We start from the raw sequence: 23739 nt of genomic DNA, 5'->3' as shown, positions 1-23739 counted from the left end.
TCTGCTCCTACAAACCAGCTGGGATAAATTTAGTGATGCAGATTATGCAATAGTCTCATGTTTTAGAAATATTTCTGAACATACATCTAAAAATGTATAACTGACACAATGGAAAAAATGAAAACTGAGTATATATATTTTTAAAAACTGTTATTAGATGCAGGAGACATCCCAGAGATCATGTCCACATTGTCAATATTGGGCTAGACCAGGCATAGGCAAACTCGGCCCTCCAGATGTTATGGGACTACAACTCCCATCATCCCTAGCTAACAAGACCAGTGGTCAGGGATGATTAGAATTGTAGTCTCAAAACATCTGGAGGGCCGAGTATGCCTATGCCTGGGCTAGACCAACACCGCACAGGAATTCATTAAAATTGGGGTGAGCACACAAGTATTCTTCAACTCAAAAAGCATACTGGTTTTTCCTTGAACAGCTCCTAGAACAATGGACGGGTATCCACCTTGCAGCTGCCAGGGACAGGCCAGTTAAACCTGTCCCCCTATTATCCAGCCTCCCCACTGCCTAGTTGGGTCAGAAGACTGCACTGTTTTCTGGACACTGATGATACTCTAGGAGCTTCCTACGTCTTTCAGCTTTAATGCAGACTGAAGATGCCCAAGTAGATTTCCTTGTCATACTAGCTGGAGGGAGAGGTTGAATACAGGTCGGTCAATCTGCAGCAGGCATCCCTGCTTCACTGGTCAAATTCATCCAGGCACACTTCAACCCCTTGGGCACTGCAGCAGCATGCTCTGGCCCACACTTTCAGGAGTGGTGGGCGGGACGGACTTACTTTGCTTGACTGTGTACAAAACTTGGAACTCCTTATGGACTGAACAGGAAGCGATGGTGGTGGTTTTTAAAGTGGGTGGTATCCACAGGTGAGCAGGATCGCTACATGCAGCTAGCAATACTCACCACCCCACCCAGATCTATGCTAACTCCAAAGGGGCAACGCTGACCTTCACTGCTGCCGGCAGCCCTGCTAAATGGGCAGCGGCAGCTGCCGCAGCTGCAGCTTGCTGAACCCCACGTTCGATCACAATGAGATTGAAGTCTTCAGTGGAAGAACCAGGAAACACCTTGAAGACAGGTGGCTGGTTGTCCGATGTCAGGTCCACATCCAGCCGCTCCAGACTGACACGGGGCACCTTGCGCACGGTGCCACCCTCTCCATCTTGGCCGCGGGACCTGAGGCATAGTAGGAAACCCATGTTAGGAACTGCAGGCCTGGCCTTCATGTATACACAGTAAAGTCTAGGAAATTTAAGGTCCTAGGCCCTCTTGCCTTGGATTTAAAGTTGAAAATCGTGTATGTTAAACCTCAGAAATTACAAAGGTCTAGCTGAAGTCTACAATACCTGGTAGGAAAAGAAAGTCTCCCACTGATTCCACCCTATCAACACACCTATTCAATGACACTCCTGCAAGACTACAACCCCATCCAGCTGTTGTAGTGTTATCTAGGATGGAACTGGTTTTATATGCTTAATGAGTAGACAGCAGCCTTCTATCTAGTCCAGCTCAAGGCAAAATGCACTTCCTAATGATCAGACCTGAGCTCCCAGAACATGGCAACTCTCAAGCTTTCCATCTGCTTGGAAATTTGATTGGAATGTGTCACATGGATGGGCAAAATAAAATTCTTGTTTGAACCAAGAATTCCAGCCCAGCAACACAACCAGTTTTAATACCTATTACCTCTTGCAGACAAGGATGCTCGCTGGTTCAGTTTTAGTTCCACAACAAAAGGTTATTCAGGTCTTATTATGAAGAACTCCTAAGGTTATACTTTCATGCGGGAATAATTCTTGTTCCAGAATTATCTTCTTGCGACTGGGGGGGGTGGGGTGGAAAGAGTTACCCATTCAACTGCATGATGCTGCCCTTCAATAACCATCTCATACATTTACTGTCAAGAGGTAGTAAATAGAATCTCTCTATATTTTAGGTAAGTTACCGCTCCACTTTTTCATACTAGCCTACAAATCTACAAATCTATGGCCAAGATCTTTTTCCTTTGGAGCAGGCAGATTCTTAGCACCAGATTCTGAAATGGCACACGTGTGTGGGAATAGAGAAGATGGAGTGTGGTTTGGAAGTCAACTACTGCAGAATGGAACCCAGCGCCCCAGGAAGACATGGCAGCACATAAAAAAGAATGCACTTACCTCTTCATTCCAGAAACATTGGCTTCACCAGAGTATGATCCTTCTGTTGTAGTGAGGGGAAACAAGTGTCAAAAGACAGTCACCCCAAATTGGATCCCATCAGCCCTCCTTGGCCCAAATGCAGAACAAATCTGTCATAATCCATGGGACTGCCCCATGCCTAATTTCACCCCTCACCCCCATGCTCCTTCTAAATCTTAGAAGTGAAAGGACCCCTTAACGCAGAGATCAGAAACCTGTGGCTCTCCAGAAGATGTTAAAACCACAACCTCCATTATCCCAGACAACGGAACAAAGCTCATGGAGGTTGCAAAATCTGGATGGCCACAGGCTCCTCAGCCTGCCCTTAAAGCTTTTACCTGCCCTCCCACTGAACACCCCTTCAGCTCCCTTCGCGCTGCTTACCTACGCCAAAGCCGTCACCCATGTCCATTGGCTGCAAAAGAACAGAGCAAAAAGTCAAGGGAGAGACCCAACACAAGCCTTAAGCTGCTTCCTCACCACTTTCCGTCAAGATACATTACTTGTTACAGGTCCTGTGCAAGACAGTGGCCCTCGACTGCAGGCTTACAACTGAAAGGCACACCTTGGGGGAAATCAGCACCCACAAAGACACATTCCATCTCCTGTAAGCAGTGCCAGGAAAGGCGCCCTCCTCCATTCTAGAGACCCTTTCTTCCTCATCCTTCCCTGCTCACCTGTCCAGCAGAAGAGGCACTAGCATCATTGATATAGCAGTCGGGGATTGCCTGCCGCTGGCTGTTGGAAGGCAGCACAGGCTGAAGCAGAGCTCCCTTATTCAATATGCTTGTCTGCAGAGACATCTGCTGGACACCCTACATGGAAAGGTGGACCAGGAAGCCTGTTACTGCACGTTAAGCCAATGGATATGGAGCATTTCATGGACCATCGACCACTATGGGGGCCCCGGCAGGCTAGCCCAAGGCATGCAGCAACGTACTATCTACTTGTAGAAGGCACACGACTGATGACGCATGGTGTGTTGTTACTGTGACAGCTTCATGCATAAAATGCACCTCCCCGCCACTGAGACAGGCACTCCCAGGATGCAGGTGGACCAACCAGCCAAGGGTTGCTGGATCTACAGAGACAGGCAATCACGGGGAGACAGAACTGGTACAAAGGAGAGCCGGTACCTGAGAAGGAGGAACAGAGCCCTGCCTGACTGCCACTCCTCCAGATGCAGCAGAGGTAGCATTGGCCCGCTGTTGGGGAGTCTGGGCATTAGGGGTCGCCAGCAAGCCACTCCGCTCCGAGACTATCTGACCTAGGGGAGGGACGGTGGGGTAGAAAAGGTAGGTTATGTCTCTCAAGGGCTGGCATTTGTTACACTTGTCTCGATGCAAGAATGTAAAAATTGTCACAATGAGGTAGGGCCGGAACAGTGATGCAGGCAAGCAAAGCATCCAGGCAAAGAAGCCGGAGAGCTGGCACAGAACAGCTCAAGAGAGCCACATCCAGATGTTGTTATCCCTGGGCAGGTTGGTAGGCAGCACTGTACAGTAGGCCACATAAACCTTACCACCTATTGAATGCCAAAGAGGCACTTAAGAATTTTCTGTTCTCTTGTCTCTCTGACAGACAGAGACACATTTCATTAGTAGATTTTTATCTTGAAAACACAGATATCTGCAAGACGTTTGGGACAGCACTGTGCTTTGTATGGTTTTCCCACCTTCCTTTGTGGCCTTCTTGCACATCACCCTGCATTACCATTGTACCATCAGTGTGAAGGAAGTCTATGGAGTAGCTAAAAAGAAGGACAGACAACAGAAGCAAGTTCTTCTAAGTTCAGGAAGTCCCAGTTCAGAGAAGCCATGCACAAAAAGGGTGCTGACTGACTACACCCAAGAGTTTGGGGTCTCAGAAATCTGGTTCCCTGGAAGCCGGGGGGGGGGGGGATTAACCGGTGCGTTACTTTCTTTTCCAGTCAAGTCACCTCCTTGAAATGGGAAAGAAGTTTAGTATTTATTTTAGTTACTTGATTGTATACTGCTTACCATAATTAAAATCCAAGACTCTGTTTTGAAATGTAAAATAGAGATCTAAAATTATTTAACCGAACTTATTATCATAGATTTCACTGTATGCATAGGACAGCAGGATCCCATGCTAATGCCTCCATCCCGTCTCTTAAAAGCATGAATTACTTGAATGGGAAGCACTGTTCTTTAAAAATGGTAACAATAAAGCCAGTTTTTCATGTTCTTAATTGCTTTTACAGACGTTTGGAGGGTTATACTGCAGGGTAATAAACATGGCTCACTCCAGATGTTCTTAGCTACAACTGCTGGGTGCAACACCTGGGGGGGGGGTCAGCGAGTTGCCCTGCTCTGCTGTATTTTATTGATTTCATGGGCGGAGTGTATGTCCAAAAACATGAACTACAATCTTATTAATAAATGAAATAATTCCAGTAGTCAGTTTCTCACCAAATGTCTCTGCGCTCTTGGTCCAAGCATTTAAGTCCCACTGGAATTTCATGTCTCCATGGGGCTCCACAGGATCGACGATCATTTTGAGAGCCCTGTGCAGCTGGAAGTAAATCTGAAGCAGAAGGGTGTGGGGAGTGTGTGAGGGAAAGAGAAGCAAGCTTAATTGTACCAAAGGGAAACCATTAAAAACTCATTCACTACCATCAATATAGTACAGTCTAGCTGGTCAGTCAATACCCTTCTGCACTGCCTTTGGGTACCCAGAATGGATGCCCATATGGTGTGGCAAGAAGGGCAGAGATTTTAATGCAAACCGCAGAGAACCATGGCAGGTTTGTTAAAGAATGCAGTTAATGGGTCAATTCCATTAGTGAGGAAAGAGCTCCTTGTGATAAGACTTCCTTATCAGTGTTACTGAGCAGCTTAGGTACCTAACTTTATGTATAAAAGGGCTCAAATTACAGCATGGGTTGTGTTGTGCACAGCTCACAGACTTAACATATAGAATAAGGAGAACATATGTTTAAAGAAGATTGGAAAACATTTATTGACTATTTGGGAAATAACTGTACAGCTGAAAACGCTGGCAGCATTAAGATAAATTCAACAGGGTAAAGAAGTTTTGATGGATGCAGTAATGGAATGCTGAATGGTATGGTTTTTTAAAAAAATATGCAGGGATTTATATGTGAAATGAACCATGGAAAGAGAAGAAGGTAAGTCATTGATATCTTAAGGATGCAGTAAGAGTATTTTAAATTGTAAAACAGAAAACTTAATCCCAGCTGATTGAATGGGATAGCCACCTTCATATAACCAACCAGCTTGAATTTAATTAATGCATTAAAGGCGTTAAGATCATAGGAGTGGGCTGTCCTGCCTGGCTTAGCTAAGTCACTTCCCCTCACCTTGGAAGGAAGGGTTTCGTGCCTTTGTTCTACCATTCCACCATGTGAGCCCTACCAGGAAGGAGGTCTGCGCTGGTTGCTCCAGGCCCAAACCACGTGGCTTTCTTACAAAGCCACCTTTGTGTTTCTGTACAAATAAATTAGAAACACTTACCACTATGGAACCTAAGCTTCACTGCCTGTTTAACAGCTGGGTGGAAAAGCACATGACTCTGACCTTTGAAGAGTTTGTAATTACAGTCAACCTTGGTTTTCGAATTTAATCTGTTCTGGGTGCGGCTTCCAATTGGCTGCAGGAGTGGAAGTTCGGCTTTTGAAAACCGTTCAAAAACCGGAACAATCACTTCTGGTTTTCGATCGTTCGGGAGCCAAAATATTTGAATTCAAAGGCATTCTGCTTCCAAGGTTCCACTGTATACCGTTTTTAACTACAAAATGTATCATCTTTTACTATGCTAAGGGAAGTGGGGAACTTTGGAAGTAACTTAGAAGGGGCTATTTTAAAGCTCTAACAGGCTGTATTCGATGCTTTGCTTTGCTTTGCTGCATCTTTTAAGATTTTAAATCTCTGCTGTTGTTCTCTCACCAAAGAGTACTTGTCCCAAACCTGGATCTAGGCACCCAGAGAATTGTTTTTTTAATACATCTTTTCCTTTAACCAAAATGGATTAACCTCAAACATTAAGCAAATATCAAACATTTGAGAAGTGCCAAGTAACAGCTTGAAAGCTCTCAACAAGTCCTGCATGGGCATATGGGAAAGGAGCACCAGAGCTCTCACCAGCTTCTTCGAAAGCAGCAAGGCAGTGTTGTTGTCGCTCTCCAGGGCCCAATTTGCAAAGCGTAGGATATGCTCCTGGTGGCGCTGGAGCTTTGTCATGGCCCAATGTTGTCTCTCCAGTTTCTCCTGCTGCCCTTCGGTGACTTTCTGTAAAGGGGAAGGAAAAAAGGGAACACTTGATTCATTATCATCATAGCCACTACTAGGTTTATCTAGTCTTACTATACTAAATACTGGCAGTGACATAGTCAAAGTTAAGCTTTGGCCGCCACATGTGAGGAAACTATGGCTAAGGCCCTTATTGTGAATATTTGCAGTGATGGTGACCTGTGCAATAAGGCCACCCCCTCAAGAGCAATTCTTCCCAGAGTCAGATTTTGTTCTGCTTTTTTAAAAGCATGGTAGGTCCTCCTTGATTAGATGAAAAATGACTGCAAGCTAGTAAGTGAAGATTACTTTGATTGGTGGCATTCAAGTTTTCTTTTGCAATTTTCTTCCCCACCCCAAACTCTCCCGTCTTTCCCCAAAACCACCGCGCCATGCCATGCCCATTCGCAATCAGAAGCGGTCGTTTCAGTCTCTCACCTGCGCATCATTAACCAGCACCTTGCCCCGCTTGTTGAGCTCCTTCATGATTTGCAGGATGGCCATCTTCACATCCACCTGCACTCGCTTCTGCACATCTGCCACCTGCCGGATCCTGTGGATTTAAAGCAGGTGGTAGCCTAAGGCTGTGGTCCCCAGAGAGACAGTAAGTTCTGTACAATTCTGCTACCAGTGCTTTTTCTCCCACAATCCTTTGAAAAGCCTGTGACCCAAAACCACACGACGACCCTGAAAGCTTAATGGATGCTAACTGTGGTCATCCAAGAATTGGGTCTTCTGCAAACTAGGCACTTACGAGGTTCGCACTTCCTTGGTGGACTTCTGGAGGTTGGCATGCTTATCTCCCAGGCGCTTTACCAATGAGGCCAGCATCTTGCGTTGGTTCTTGACTGCATCCTCCAAGAACTGGTACCTGCGGAGAAGGGTACAGCCTTCATTTGGTGACAGTACTGGGATTCTAAAAGCTATTATAAAAGTTGTGCTTGCATTTTCTCTTGCAATTTTTATTTTTATTTATTTAAAATGATTTAGAGAAAAGAGAAACATTCAGCTGCTTTAGAATTGTTGTTTGTTTTTACAGTAATCCTTCTGTGCTCCCTACGGGAGGAAAGGCAGGGTATAGTAGTGGTGAAACAACATACTGAGATTCTTGTATAGCACAGAGTTGGACTGGATGACCCTCTACAATTATACGTTTCTATATTCCAATTAACCATCAAAACCTATTGCATCTTAACATCTCAGGTTGGAAGGGGGTCAACTCCTATATGGCACTGGCTTTCCCCACTTATTGTCAAGACCAATTTAGCAGAAGCAGGGGGAGGAAAGGGGTGAATAAATAAGCCTAACTCAAGATAGGAGCAGCCAATTTTTCTTGATGGAACTTCCACATGTCGACATGGAACGGCATTCTTACAGCCAAGACAGCCTTCCCTAACCTTGTGCCCTTCAGATGTTTCTGGGCTACCAACTCCCCATCAGCCCCAGGCAGTGCACCAAATAGACATGGCTTATTTGAGTGGCAGTCCAAAACATCTGCAGGACACTGGGTTGGAGAAGGGTGGCGTCGGCTGATGAACTCCACAGTTTGTCTCAGGCGGCAGCAGCAGAAGGCATCATTCTGGATTGACAGGTATGTTTCTACATAGCCAGCAGGAATGCTTACTGGTGATCCTTGTGCACATTCAGCTGGCAGTCCCGGCAGGTGAGAGTGTCGCAAGTGTCGCAGAACAGCACCAGTGGCTCATGCTTGTGGACGGAGCAATACACTGTCTTCTCTCTCTCCTGGGATTTGGAAGAGCCTAGCAAGAAGCAGAGAACAGCCTGTTTACCCTTGCAAGGCACACACCTCAACAGATGCAGCATTATGTGGGTGGGAGAGAGAAACCATGGCATTTGCGCCCACCATGCCAGGGCCAGCAGCACTAGTTTCAGACAAGTAATGGTTCTCTCAACTCCCTTGGATGTTGTCGGGGACCGTGCTGAGGAGGGCCGCACGGAGGAGGAATAGTGGGAGCCTCCCCCTGGCTCCTGATCAGGATCCAGAATCTTCCCAGGAGCAGTAAGACAGTGGTTTGCAGAGGGACATAGTTCAGAAGGGAGAAGCTGGGAAATACTGGATGGGGAACAGCTAGGAGAAGAAAAACTGGGAGAGAGAGGGTTAACAGATTTACTGTCTCTGGAAAGCAATCCTCCGCTCAGGCCAAGAACAGTAAGAGCTCAGAAGGTGGCAGAACAGAAAGCACAGAGGGTGTGAGCTCAGGTTACAAGATGCAGTAGAGACATGGGTGACTAGGAAGTCATGGGGTGGAACTCTTAATTGGGAGCACCCCATTCATAGGAAATGGATTCTTTGTTCTCTCGCTGTGATCATTAAAAGTTTCTAACTGGTAAGAAGACTCCTTTTCCTTTTTCCTGCTTATCTGCTGCCAAGGAAGGGAAGAAGCCGATTCCCTGAAGCCTGACAGATGTTTCCACCAAACGCCCATGACAGTGAACATTTGCAGCCCACAAGACCTTCTCCCTATGCTGCCAACTTACCTGTGGACCGGACAGTGTGTTCCTTAGTGTACTTCACTCTCTGGTGAGCCTCCACGCAAGTCTCGCACAGGGGCTCTTGGCACTCCACACAGTAGCTGGTGGCCGGGGCATTGTCTTCACAGCTGGTGCAGCACTGATGGGAAAAGGCACATGGTTAATTATCCATTAAGAACAACAGAGTCTTTTTCCTCCAACCACCCCAATCGGAGAGCCAGAAACAGCCAAGGAACATCCAAAGACTGAGCAAAGACACATTGGAATGAGGTGCTTGTTGGGGGGGGGGGTGACCCCATTACCTGGTTAGCTTCTCTGGCATCCCCAAAAGACTCTGTTGCACCATCCCGCAGGAAGTAGTTCTCCACTATGTCCTTTAGGTAACACTGGTGCTTGCAGACTGGGCAGTCAACCACTGCAAAGAGAAGCACAACGGAAACTTCAGGCACGACCCACAGGAACACACTTATCTGTATTTTCTAGAAACAATTTAAGACATTTTTTGTTTCGTTTCAACAGCCTTTTCCAGCTGGATGAAAAAGTCTCTGCCTTGGAGATTCTAAATTTTGTATTGCTTATAAGCCTATCTGCGGGGGGCAGTTTGTACTGCTTATCATGATTTTTACATTTTTTAAACAAAAGGATATATGCTTGTAAACTGCCTTGTAGAAATAAAAATGGAAGACCCACAGAAGCACCTAGCAGAACCAGTCTCCTCTAGGTTGTCTAGCCTGTTAGCCATATTTGTGCAGCCATTTCAGGATAAGGTGGGTTTGCAGATAAGAGAGAAGCAATGATAAGACGCACGTCAATGCTTCTGAACTGTTCTCCCATTACTCATCTGCCTTGCCAGGTCAGCAGCCATCACTGCAACCTGAAAAGTGGGGGAGGGGTACTCGCTTGCGCGCTCTCTCTCTCTCTCTCTCTCTCTCACACACACACACACACACCCCAAATTCTCTGCTGCCTTGATTTCCCTCTATATCAGAAAGATATAACCAAATACACCTGTTTTACAAATGGTTACAGAGCACGAAATGGAAGAGCCACACCAACAGCTCACATGTAAAGATTAGGTCAACTGCTTCCATTCTGGCTGGTCATATTAACGACTCAGAAACTTTAAAAACTGGTGCCCCTCTATCCTACTTTCCTTTTCATCTCATGCTTTTAGACTAATATCGTAGGCAGGGACTGTCATGTTTTCTGTACAGCGCTGACCACATTATACAAATTATAAGCAACCAGTTATTAGTACAATAAGCAAGTCAAGTCCTTCATTCATTTCCCCTGTGCGTGTATTTCACACATACATGTGTGCAAGGATCCGTGTAGCCTAAGATTCCAAAGCTGCCCATTTCACAATCCACGTTTCCCCCACAACCTATAACCAACTACAGTGGTACCTCGGGTTACAAACACCTCGGGTTACAAACTCTGCTAACCTGGAAGTAGTACCTCGGGTTACAAACTTTGCCCCAGGATGAGAACGGAAATCGCGCACCGACGGCAGCAGGATGCCCCATTAGCAAAAGCGTGCCTCAGGTTAAGAACAGTTTCGGATTAAGAACAGACCTCCAGAACGAATTAAGTTCGTAACCCGAGGTACCACTGTACACCAGTTTGCACTTATTTTTTAAAAATGTGAAACATATTTGTGTAGATTTTTGTTATTTCCAGAGCAGTTCACACCACAATTCCAACATTAAAGCAAAAATTTTAGAATCAATAAATACTTGTACATTTACCACATCTTATTTCACCATCGAAGTATTCACAATGTTGTCATCTTTACAAAACCAAGTAACAGCCAGAATGGCAACAATTGGCAGCTAAGCTTTAAAGTGTCATTTTGTGTTTAGCTTACATACCTGAGTTTCTAACACTTGAGTGCCGCCCACCAAGAGGAAACAAAAGGAAGCCTCATTTATCAATTTTATTGCTGCAAACCAAAAGATCAGCAGCAGGCGCATTTGTGCAATCACCATGTGAACAGGGGAGGAAGCATTCATGAGGCTACAGAGCTGAGGTGAGGAAACATGGAGGGGAAAGGGGGAGAAAAACTAAAGGCAAAACTTCTGAGATGGAGAAGAGCACCAATCCCTAGTGGAGATGGACCAAAAGCAGCCCTAAATGTGCTATGTTGCAAATGATCCTAGCCACCATGGCAACACAAAATCTCACAGCACAATCCTGCCTATGCCTACTCAAAAGTAGGCCTCTCTGCACTGGCCTGTTTTGTGATCCACACCGAGATGCTCCCAGGACTACAGCCTAAAGTGGAAAAGGTCAGGCTCCTTCGCTACCATCACAAGGCCTACCGACTACCACTGTTAAGCATCTGTTTTAATTTAGTGCTCCAACCCATCCTGAATTTATAGCATTTTATAACCCACTCTTCAGCCAGAGTGGGTTTCCAGAGTGATTGAACACTCACTTCCAGGTTTGCAACATTCAGGAGCCAAAACGTTTGAGAACTAAGTTGTTCAAAAACCAAGGTACAGCTGTATTGGAAAGGGAAGAGGACAAGCAAGGCCAGGCTACAAATTCTTAAATGTTTACAAGGTTTTTATAACAACCAGCTTTGATGGAAACATGCTGTTCAAAGCTTTAAAAACAGGCTTTAGATCTAACCTTTCTAAAAAGTAGCTGTAGCATAGCCTTGAGACTGAACTTATAGGATTGTATCTAAAACCCACTCAGCCCAGACCTAAGCTTGCTATTTCTATTCATTTCAATAAGCTTCCTCAGAGTATGACTTATACTGGATACAGTGGGCCATCTGGGGCCTAGCTGCAATCTGCTGGCTGGTCACTTCCCATCACAGCAGCCAGGGTCACAAAAGGCCCAGAAGATGTCATTGCCCACCAGGGTAGACTGTCCTCCTGGTCTTCCTAAAAGGGTAGTCGGGTTCAAAAGCCTCAAGGGGACAAATGATGGTACATGGCAGCTGATGGGTATAGTAAGCAGAGATGGATCTTTCCATTTCAATTATTTTTTAAAAAAATGCAAGTCTGTACTCTCGATGAATTTTGTTTCACCGTTATTTCTAAAGGCTAGACTACAAGACCAAAAAACAGCGCTTTGAAACAATGGCCCTGGGCCAAGCATGACATCATTCTTCCACTGAGATAACAAGAAGGCTGTATTTACATTGAGCTTCAATTCTGCTTTCTGAATATGTGGAACACAGGAAGTATTCCTGAGCTGAGCGAATCTTACACTTTTATTTTATATTCTTAGAAGTCGGCAATAGGAAAGTTAATTCAGGCTCTTAAGCAGTAAGGACTAATTTACTGAAATGTAGACAAAGCAGCCCTCTATTTTAGTTTGAGGGGAAGCCCAAAAAAGAGAGAAAAAAGAGCAGAAAATGCACAAAGGGACAACAGCAGGACTATAATTCTGTGTGGTGCTACCATGTGTTCACATAGCACGTAAGTCAATTAGCTAGTGCAGGACAAAAAAAAATATTTTGTTCAAATGGTATGTTCAACACCACAACCACCCCACAAAAAAATAAGCTATTTAAGGTGTGTGCTAAAATACAATTTTAGCCCACCACTGGTAGATTATCCCCTTTTCCCTGTCTTGTACACAAAATTCTGCCAAATAAGGTTGGTACTTCTGTTTTGCTATGGCTGGTTATAACCATCCATATACCACAAATTGAAAAAGAACCAAATAAATTCTCTAAAGCACAAGTTGTTCACACATTTATAAAGACACAGGGTTTTGTCAAATTGCCCTCTCTAACTGAGTAGAAGGGGTTTGGTTTGGTTTTTATTTTTGCTAGAAGGAAACACCTCTTCTAGGCTGCTTTTCAACTTAACTGTTTCTGTGTTTTGCTAGTGAACACCATTTCCAAGTCTTTTGTGCACATCATTTACTCCAGCTAAATGGGAGCCCTGGCTAAAGATATCCTCATCTTCAGCTAAATCCCCCATCTTGTCTTCATTTGCTTTACAAAGCAAGGAGTCAGCAATCCTTAATGGAAAGCCCTTATCTCCTTTCTCTTCACTTCTCAGGAAACTCATGGGGTTGAGGTGGGAGTCATCAATCACACACTTAAAGGAACACAAACTTGCCCTTAAGCTACAGGGAGAAAGAATGGCTGGGTGATAAGGAAACTCCCCCACATGAAAACCTTGGCATTTCCTTTAGAAACAGAGAAAGCTCAGGGAACAAAGGCACATACACAAGAGTCTTGTTTCATTTTTGAAGAGAGTTCTACATAACTTGTTACCCAACAAGATGTTGCAGAATTACACCATCATCTCTGGACCACCACCACTAAACGTTCTCCTGATGCTAAATGGAGCCAATGGACAACTGCAACTCACAGTAAACCTCAGCAAATAGTCAGGGATGGAGTTGTAGCCATATAACATTTGGAAGGCTCCAAGTTCCGCACTCCTTTCCTAAAAGCATTTTCCTTGGGGGACAGCTGCGCCATACTGTTGCAGCAAAATGAAAGAACCACCTTTTGGTAGCTTAAAGATTGATGAACTCATAGTGGCACAAGCATTCATGGATTACAGTCCATTTCACCATGTGTCTGAAACATCCTGCTTTATACATACAATTTGAAAGAGTGTTTTGTGAATTTCTGCATTTAATGCCCCTCTAAACTCACCAGTTACCACTCCAAACCATATGAATATACCAGAAACTATGGATAACGCTCCATGTGTCTGATGAAGTCAACTGAAATCCACGAAAACTTAATGTCGTAATAAACTATTCTTACGGCATTAAGGTGCCACAAGAACTTTGTTGATCTTAAAGCACTTAAGATATTAAAATATTTTACAAATACTTCCATTTCTGCAGTATGAAGAGTAAATAGAAAGTTAAATGTTGACTTGGTGATCTTGTGCGGTCCTGACCACTTAGGGTACTTTTACTACAAACCCCGAAAGCATGTTCTACTGCGCCTGAAACATGCAGAATGAGGCAGAAGAGAAACTATCACTTCAGGTTGTAGGTGAGGGATACTGCTTTTGAATGTTGCCTCGTGCAAAAACAAAACAAAACCCCAGAAGCCTGCAAATAAAAAAATTAGTACTCAAATTTCTAGCCTAGCCATCCCCCCCATGAACTTGTTTCCTGTTTTCATGGAACTATCACATTAGGGAACGTTCAGAAATGTTTACAAACTGCAGCTGACCAGTACTTTACAAAATGTCACAAAACTACAGAATGCTAGAGTTGCCTGGAACTTGGCAAGATATTACACAAAGCAGGAGCTGGGAAGAAACAAGTGATATATACCCTTGTGCAAATTAATTGAAACAAACAATGAATTTAAGTAGGATTTACATCCGGGGAATTCCCTGGCCAATCAAGCACCTGTATTTGCTACTCTGCTGTGAATTTCTTCACCACTTTCGATGTGTGACAGGGGGCTCGGTCCAATGTGGCAATCATGAAGCTTCTCTCCCTGTGACCTTCGAACATGCGGACTTCGCCGACCCTGTACAAAGAAATGGCTTTCGCCGGTGAAGAGGACTTTTCTCCACTGGTCTTTCATCCATTCATTGTACTTTTTTGCCCGTTTATACCGCTTTTCTTTCATTTTTTTTTTTTTTGTAAAAAGCTGTTTATTGACTGGTCTTCCGGCTTTTTGTTTGACCGCAATAAGGCGCCTGCGAACTGTAGAGGAACTGATTTGAATTCCTTTCTCCTTCAAATCCGTATTCAATGCATCACTCGTCTTGCGGGGATCCTTGCTGCTTTGTCGAAGCAAGTAAGCATCATCTCTAGGAGTTGTTTTCTTCTTACGACCACACTTTCCTTTACGTTTAGGAGAAACCGATCCGGTTTCCTGCTTCAACTTGATGACACGGCTGACAGTTGCTAAACTCACACCAACTACTGAAGCAATCTCTCGATACGTCTTAGCTGTGTGTTCGTGCAGAGTTATGATCTTTGTACGTTTCCGAGGTGTCACATCCATCTCGAACAGCGGTCAAATCGCATCTGGTCAGGTTTCTAAAAGCTGAAATACTGTAGCTGCTGACGTAATGATTGCATCATACACTACAGTGGTAGGACAGAATTCTACAGCCTGATGCAATACAGTAGCTGCTGACGTAATGACTGCATCATTAAAACATAAAAAATGATCAAACTGACTTTTCGTGTTTGTTTTGAGTACAGGATTACGAGTAGGATAGAAAACATACTTTGTTTCAATTAATTTGCACAAGGGTGTCAGGTACAAAAATTAAACGGCCTATTGTAGCCGTGAGGTCAGCTTGTAGGCTAATTTCCAAGATGAAGATTGCAGGATAAGCAAATCCCTCCCAGGTGTTCAGCATATCAGGTTATCCACCAAGGATTCTGGGATGAAGAGGCAATGGCTTCTCCCCATTTCTGAGAGATGAAAGCCAAGTTTGTAACCTATCTGTCGGAGACCTTTTAAAGTACCTTTTAAAAGCTTCACTTAAATTACATTTTTATCCCATCTTACTCCAAGAAGCTCATGCTATTGTACGTGTGTGCCAACCTCTCATTTTAGTAGGAGAGGTTTGTTGTTGTTTAGTCGTTCAGTCGTGTCCGACTCTTCGTGACCCCATGGACCAGAGCACGCCAGGCACTCCTGTCTTCCACTGCCACCCGCAGTTTGGTCAGATTCATGTTTGTAGCTTCGAGAACACTGTCTAACCATCTCGTCCACTGTCGTCCCCTTCTCCTTGTGCCCTCCATCTTTCCCAACATCAGGGTCTTTTCCAGTGAGTCTTCTCTTCTCATGAGGTGGCCAAAGTATTGGAGCCTCAGCTTCGCGATCTGTCCTTCCAGTGAGCACTCAGGGCTGATTTCCTTAAGAATGGATGTGTTTGATCTTCTTGCAGTCCATGGGACTCTCAAGAGTCTCCTCCAGCACCATAATTCAAAAGCGTCAATTCTTCGGCGATCAGCCTTCTTTATGGTCCAGCTCCCACTTCCATACATCACTACTGGGAAAACCATAGCTTTTACTATACGGACCTTTGTTGGCAAGGTGATGTCTCTACTTTTTAAAATGCTGTCTATATATCCATCTCAAGGTCCCTCAATCATCTTCATGGGCAGGTAGAGAGATTTGAGCCCAAGTCTTCCCACTCCAGTGCTGTAACCATCCTACTACATTGGCAGCAATGCAGAAATAACCTTTCTGTAGTTATTAGCTGTAATCTAAGGGTGGGGAAACACACATTTATGTGAAGACAAAACCATTTAGAACTAAAATCACAGTATGATTTTTTTTTAAGATTAGGAATCCGTTTGCCTGGTGTCACCAAAGGAAAGCCAGATGCAGGCTTTTAAATGAAGCTAGACCCTTATTGTGATGAGCGCACATGAAGAGTCTCCACGACTGCTCATTGTATGAGAAGACAGCATTCTTATAATTAACTTTTAATTAATGTCTCATTCATTAACTTAACTCCTCTGCAACAGATTCCATTCTTCTGAGATTAGCAGTCATTTGACCCTGCTGATCACTTGCATTCCTCCAGCTCACCTTTCTTGACCTTGGGTCCCAGGTGTTCTTAACTACAACTCCCATCATTCTGTAACAATATTATACAGACCACTCTAACCTTGGCTTTCTTATACTGGGGACAGGGGGTGCAAAAATTGAGTCCCCCCAGTTTGAAAAGCCTATTTTGAACTAGACACCTCTGAATTCCGGTCAATTCAAAATGTAGCTGTTTCTCCAATAGCTGTCTGGCCTTCCCAGCCAATTTCCCCACAAATCTGTTCCAGAGGAATGAGAAACCTACAGGAAGAGTGTTAACCAAAAGGGTAAAAATATTGCTAGTGTGGGAATGATGCTCCCAACTACACTCAGAAGCATCGTTTCCCAATGGGGAGCATTGGATTTGGAAGTTCTCTGGCTCCATTTCTCCAAATAACCAGTTTTTCAATAGCTCCCAAAGCAAGCTGAAAGGGTTTCAGTCACAGCTGATTCAAATACAAGCCAAAAAACATTTAGGTAATGAAGCACACAGCTGTTAACATGAGTGTGGTATTTAGGCGCAAACAGTAAAGTTATGCTCCCATACAAGACATCTGAACTATTTGAATCCTGGATAGATACAAAATTAAGAATTCTCCATCTTTAAAAGGACTACCAATTCTATAGTAAACAGAGCAGTATTAATATACTCTCCTTCCTTAATCAGAAAACAGTGCCACATACAAATTTTAACAACACACAACGTAAACAGGCCCCTATTTAGAGAAAGCACTGTTATTTACTCTCATAAACAAAGATGAAAATTGCTGTTTGTCTTCTTTTGACTAAGCAGCAGGAAACTAATACCATTCTAGCTTTTGGAGTAGCTGTTTTAGTCTCTTGTAGCAAAAAGAAAACTAAGGACTTGTAGTACTTGAAAGACTATCAAATTTATTATGCCAAAAGCTTTCAGGGACTAGATGTATGCAATGCTATCCCAGTTTGCCAGGTTTGTAAACACATGTGGAGAGAGAAAACATAAGCATAGAGATCACAAATGTATAAAGACCAAAGGTAAACCAGTTAAAATGCTAACTTTTGCTAAGGTTTCCCCACCATTTTTCACCAATTGCAATTGAATAGCTGGTTTCTTTTGGCGGGGGGAGTGTGTAACTATGTGGGAGAGAAGAAAAGAGGTCTAGCTCCCAGACTGCTGCAGAATCTTATCAGGGGGAGTAACTGGTGGTTTCTGCTTTCACAATTCAATGCCAACTTGGCAAACATTCTACTCAAGAATTAAATTCAGTTCCATCTTCACTGAAGCTGCACTGGTGGCAGAAGGATCATAACAAAGGCAGATCAAACCCTTCCTTTTGTTAATCAGTAAAAGACAGAAATCAATTAACTTCCCCCACTCTTCATTTAGATAAGCTGCATTTCAAGTCAAGAAAGAGAAGAGCACTCAAGGTAAAATTATTTTCAATTGCCTAGTTTCCTAGGAGTATCCAGCTGCTGCTTTGAAAGTCTGCCCCCTCCCAAAAAAGTATATGACGTATTAAAATGTGTTGTGGATTAGCATTGCTGTCAGGAAAGGACTCTGGGGCGGAAGGTGGGTCCCACTCCCAAATGCATCTGAGCTAGCTTACCACATTGTTGTAAATAAAAATATGCCCTTTTCCCTTATGGGGTATCCAAGAGCCCATATAGAGTCCTTACATAGGTTCCCTATTGGTAGGAGAAAATAACAGAGGCCAACCAGAGAATATTGAGAAGCAAAGCAGCTAGTAAGCTTGATCTTTATTGATCTGTTGCAACAGGGTACTCCCCTCACACGCAGGAGAGGAAGAGGACCCCCCAGAATTGCTGTGCCAGAGCTTATAAAGACTTTTGAAAATCCCATTCTCTAGATCAGGACCACCCCCAGAAACATTATGCATACATCACAGAAGGGGTGTAACCTAAGACCACCCCTCAGGTACATGCATACATCACAGGAATTTAAATGTTGTTTTTCTCCTCTCACCTCTACTATCTCCTGTCTAGCAAGTTACTTGATTGGATTGTCTGGGGTGCCTGACCATTCTTTTGTAGTGCTAAAATACTTATTTCCTGGGCCAGGTCACACCTTATTCAAACAGACATATCTTGTGAGGAAAGAAGACAATGGGGAGGCTTTTCCACAGAGAAAGGATTTGGTCAGTTTAGGAATCAAAATGGTTCCAGGTTGGTCTTCCTGTGTTGATTTATATATGTGCAGTTATGAATATTACCACATATCTAATACCATAAAATTCCTATCACATTTCCCCCCTCTGGGGCTAGAATTTTTCTTAAAAATTTTTGCCCCACAAATAACATCATATATTGTAAATGGATGCCTTTTCTGTAAATATATCATATAAAAATAACATATGTTGCATTTTGTTACTAAAGTACTTGTGGCATTCTAGCTCTTGGGAGAAATGTTTTCTCAATAGTGGCTATGCTTTACATTTAGCAGGAAGGTCCACTACTGACTGAAAAATGCAGTTGGTGTTTTGTCCTTCGCCATTTTTGTGTGTTTCTCAGGTGTCAAGCTAGCTGTTCTGTGGTCCCACGCCGGCATAGTCCTACAGCAACACATCCTGTTGAATCCTCTCGGGGCTTTCATTTAACCTTGTCGCCTGTCATTCACCCTAGCTGCCACAAGTTTTGGACATCGCATGAGAGAGACGTCTTTACCTTGGCTTTCAGTGGGGTTTAATTATTGCAGGCTCTGGTCTTGCATTCATGGGAAGTTGCTCACTTGCACTTAAAGGACCAAAAAGCTGGTTGCAGCCTGGATACACTTGCCCAATTCAAACTGAGTCCAATTATAATTTATCTTGCCCCATGGTTCTCAACTTTTCAAACCAATCTGTTAAAAGAAAACCATTCTTTAAAAAAAGGGCACGTTTCCAAATAAGTCAATTTAACTCTATAAGGGATCATTCTTGCTAAACCAAAGCATATCCACCTTCATGTATCTTAGAAGCTTCTCCTTGGTAAAGGGAGTTTTAGCACATTTTTTAAAATGGGTAGGGAAGGTTGGCAGAGTGCCAGGTGGCACTATGAAATGTGGTTATAAATTGATCTAAACATTGGACTACACAATAGCGTGAGCTATTAGAAAGTATAAAATGCATGAGAATTCTCCATTGGTGTGTAAGCAATAAGACATTAAACATAAAAACAATTACACACAAAAAGTACCCCCCCCCCTTTGTGGAAATCACACTGTTAAAGCACATTTCAACATTCCTATATAATAACACATAATACAAAACAAACTAATTATCCTACATAATAACACATAATACAAAACAAACTAATTGAATATCAGTTGCATATCTTGAGACAATTGTGATCTCAATCCTGGAGCACAGTATTCAGGTTCAAAAGTGAGAAAATGTCCTTGGAATTCAACTCCCCCCCCTCACTCCCCCCTCAGTCTATATCCTTTTAAAGAGATAGCTGTGGGCATTTTTGAAAACTCTGGTGTCTGTTGTTGCAGGTCTTGTGATGAAGAACTGAGTTGAGGGGTTGTTGCTGCTTTTGTCATCATTGCACATCTGTAGAAGTGACATCCTGTAAGGGGCAGGGTTTTTTTGGGACTTAAAAGACAGAGTTAGAAAAAGAAGGGGCAAAAGCCCCTCCCCAAGAAAATCTCCTTATTAGCTGCAAATAATAAAATCTTAGCATGTTAAGCATTTTACTCATTTTAATATTATTATCACATTTCCATATAATTACTGTTATTATCTGTTAAGTTTGTTTGTTTTCATTCACTTAGTTTTTTTTTTCATATTATTAAATAAAAAATTACTCCACATGCATAGAAAGAGAACTGTAAAAATACAACAAAGGTTAAAAAATAAAAAAGCAAAAAATTAGATTACCATTCAGATGAAAACGGACTTGACACAAAGACATCAGATTCAGAAAAGAATTATTATTAAATAATACAAAGATATTATCAAAACCACACAGATTACTACTGGACTGGAAAAAAGGAAAACAATGGAGAAAGGCTTAAAATTCAGCATGTGCTATCTGATAAGTAGAACTTGATCTGATAAGTAGAACTTGATGAAAATGACTTTCAACATGTAATGGACATGTCCCAAAAGTAACAGACACACACACACACACACACACACACACACACAATGACCTATGAGGAACCAAAAACAAATAAATGCTAATAAGGACAATTAAAAAAAAACCAAAAAAAAAAAAACCTGAAGTAACCTGAAGTAACCTGTTTTGGCATTCTAACAACCCAATGAGAAACTGATTAATAAATGAAAAACAGATTATTTGTAACCTGAAAAGCCACAAAGAGATGGAAGTCACTAATACAGCAGGGATTCAGACTTGTTTCACAACAGAAAGTAAGTGACTGTTTGGCTTTAAGGGAAGAAAAACAAAAATACAAATGCAATTACTTTTTATAGAGTATTTAAATCACCGTTTGCATCCCCTCATTATCATTTGTGCTGTGGGAGAAAAGGAAGGGACAAACACTTTGTTAGTGGGGTTCACATATCCTGTTAAAAGGGAAAATTATTTCATGTGAGAGGTCTGTCAGGAAATGCTGTTCCTAAAATGTATAGGCATACACACACAAAAACAAAAAAAACACCAACAACACCAACAACAACAAAAAACTGTTACAAAATTTAAATTCCATTGGGGAGGCAGAGGAACTCACAGTAGGAGTGCTTTGATATTTACCTGTGAAAAGAATTTGGCATGTAAAGATTTGAAACTTGGCAACCTCTTGACTTTTGATGGTCCAGTACTTAACCCTTTTGTCTTAAGTAGCCCTTGGAGCAAAAGACACATTAAGGGTGATTTCCCTCAATGGTTCCAAGTTTTCTCTCCAAACCTCCTCTCCCCCCTCCTTCCTTCCTTCCTCTCTCTCTCTCTCTCTCTCTCTCTCTCTTTTTTTTTTTTAAAAAAACTGATCTAGCCCCTGTGCATGTGCAGAGTTCATGTCTCAGCAAACCTTTTCTACTATTGGAATTGTTGCATCTTTTGGCTAAATTACCATTTGAATAAAGGAAGGGAAGGGTAAGGAGTAGATTTTAAAAATAGGGTTAGATTTTAAAACAAAAAAGAGAAACTCAGCAATTCAAGTATTCACCAAAGCTAGCAATATCAGCCCAAGCAAAATGGCTGCTTCCTTTATGTACAGGAAAGGGCTAATATCCCTCTGGCCATTCGCAGAACAATGCCACGCCCTTATATATGGGAAAAAATGGCCAGAGAGTCAGAAATCATAAGATTTTTAACATTCTCAGTCATTTTCAGCCTTACCATTTGCAGACAAAATTTTTCCTGCCCTTTATTTACAGGATGGTGAAGGCTACTCAACTTTATACTATATGATTTTTTTATGTGCTTAAACTTTGAATAGACTTTTAAGTTTGATTTTTGTAAATAATAGACAAAATGATTAACACTGTAATCACTTAAATGCCTGACCTCACCAGTTCTGCTTCAAAACATCACGGCTTTCAACTCTAAATTTTTAAAAAACAAAGAGCAAAGTTGGGCTGAATTTCAACTCATCACATGCTTGCAGACACATGGCCCTCCACACAGCCACAAATTGGAAAAGTTGAAAGGGACCCTGGGGTCATCTAGTCCAACCCCAAAATACATGGCCCTCCACACAGCCACAAATTGGAAAAGTTGAAAGGGACCCTGGGGTCATCTAGTCCAACCCCAAAATACATGGCCCTCCACACAGCCACAAATTGGAAAAGTTGAAAGGGACCCTGGGGTCATCTAGTCCAACCCCAAAATACATGGCCCTCCACACAGCCACAAATTGGGAAACTTGAAAGGGACCCTGGGGTCATCTAGTCCAACCCCAAAATACAGGGTTCATAGCAAGATTTGTACTACCAAAGAGACACACACATACTTATGTACACAGACACAACTGTTTGAAGAGACCACAAGCCATGCTCCTATCATGTACCAAGGAAGAGGAAAATAAAAGTACCCAACTTTATACAGAACCCTTTTAGCAGATCTTGAGATAGTTTGAGTGAGTTTGCTTCCTTAGACTAAAGAGTGCAAGTTCCTAGAAAAATGATCTTTAAAGTAAGATTGAAGTGAACATTTTCCTAAGATAGGAAGGGGGTCTCTTATAAAGCATAGTTAAAACAGCCATAGATTTGATTTAAAAGGAATACAGAAGTGAACAATTTTTCCTAAACTTGCAGAGGAATAGTAAGCCTAATCTATGCCCCCCCCCCCTTGCAGTTTCCTTTAAAGGAAGCTTACTCGGGAGTAAATTTACCTGGCACAGAAGTAAGAAGAAAAAAAACCTGAAAGCGACAGAATGAAACAAGGGGGGGGGGCATTTTCTAAGAAAAGAGGCCAGTCTTATAGAGACTGATATCAGGAGCCTTACAATAACTCTTCTGTCCAACCAAATCAAAGTTAAAACTGGACTCAGATATTTTTCTTAGAAGGAACACCATACTTTCATAGGAATATGCTAAATCAAATACATACACTGCATTTTAGCTTGAGAGCAATTGTGCTCAACTAGGCTTTTGCAGCAGAAACATTAGGTTAACTTCACATTCCAAAATAGACTGGAACACAGGTGTACTCGCAAACTCAAAAGTTACAACAAAACACCATTTACCATTAGACTTAAAATCACCCTCCTCACTTAAACTAGAGGAAGGAGGTGGGGTAATCCTCCTTTCAGAACACAAGTAGCACATATACAGGATTTTACCACTTGGGAGGAAAACTCTCTTTTAGCGCCTCTCTCAAATAACAAACATTTGCACACTTCATTCTCCATGTTGTCTTGTTTAAGATTGATAGGGCCCAACATGGCTTTCTTAGATTTAAAATTTTGGAGCAAGCTTGCATTTTTATTTTAGATGGCACATGTAAGATAAGCAGCTGCTGGATGTTACCTAAGTACAATTTAAACACAGGAAAAACGTTTCTTAAACACAAATTGAAGGGGACTGTCAGAGTCCAGGCGGGAAGTAAGCACCAATTGGGCTTCTTTCACGCCAGGGGTCTGAGGACTATTTTTCTTTTGACAAGGGTGCACCCATTCTCAATTAAAAGGGGTTTGGACCTGGGCAAAACTCCGAAAACTGGACAAAGCTCCGAGGGGGAAAAGCCTGGGGATCCTGGGGATACGTTAAAACCTGGGGATACATGGACAATTCTCCGAGGGGAAAAAAACCTGGGCATAAAAAAACCTGGGGCTGGACAAATCTCCGAAAGGGAAAAAAAAAACCTGGGGCTGGACAAATCTCCGAAAGGAAAA

General features: G+C 42.7%; 1 protein-coding gene across 6 annotated transcripts in view; it reads right to left on the bottom strand.

Annotated features, from left to right (window-relative positions):
• The window catches only part of TRIM28 (tripartite motif containing 28), a 36341-nt gene that overhangs the window by 6127 nt on the left and 6475 nt on the right, over window positions 1–23739 (bottom strand). For 2 of the 6 annotated variants that reach the window (XM_083411077.1, XM_083411080.1), the window contains exons 2-13: window positions 9265–9377; window positions 8969–9101; window positions 8094–8229; window positions 7224–7340; window positions 6908–7022; window positions 6323–6469; window positions 4631–4745; window positions 3335–3465; window positions 2876–3013; window positions 2583–2613; window positions 2178–2220; window positions 969–1197 (exon numbers count right to left, since the gene is read on the bottom strand). In XM_083411077.1, the coding sequence (XP_083267203.1) occupies window positions 969–1197; window positions 2178–2220; window positions 2583–2613; window positions 2876–3013; window positions 3335–3465; window positions 4631–4745; window positions 6323–6469; window positions 6908–7022; window positions 7224–7340; window positions 8094–8229; window positions 8969–9101; window positions 9265–9377 (1448 nt within the window). The remainder of the gene's footprint in view (window positions 1–968; window positions 1198–2177; window positions 2221–2582; window positions 2614–2875; window positions 3014–3334; window positions 3466–4630; window positions 4746–6322; window positions 6470–6907; window positions 7023–7223; window positions 7341–8093; window positions 8230–8968; window positions 9102–9264; window positions 9378–23739) is intronic. The other 4 variants (XM_083411079.1, XM_083411082.1, XM_083411078.1 and 1 more) reach the window with 3 other exon arrangements.

This window comes from Podarcis tiliguerta (genome assembly GCF_965153285.1).
Source record: "Podarcis tiliguerta genome assembly, chromosome: 13".
NCBI lineage: Eukaryota > Metazoa > Chordata > Lepidosauria > Squamata > Lacertidae > Podarcis > Podarcis tiliguerta.
Note: the sequence above shows the minus strand (reverse complement) of the source record. Positions and strands in the feature narration are given on the sequence as shown.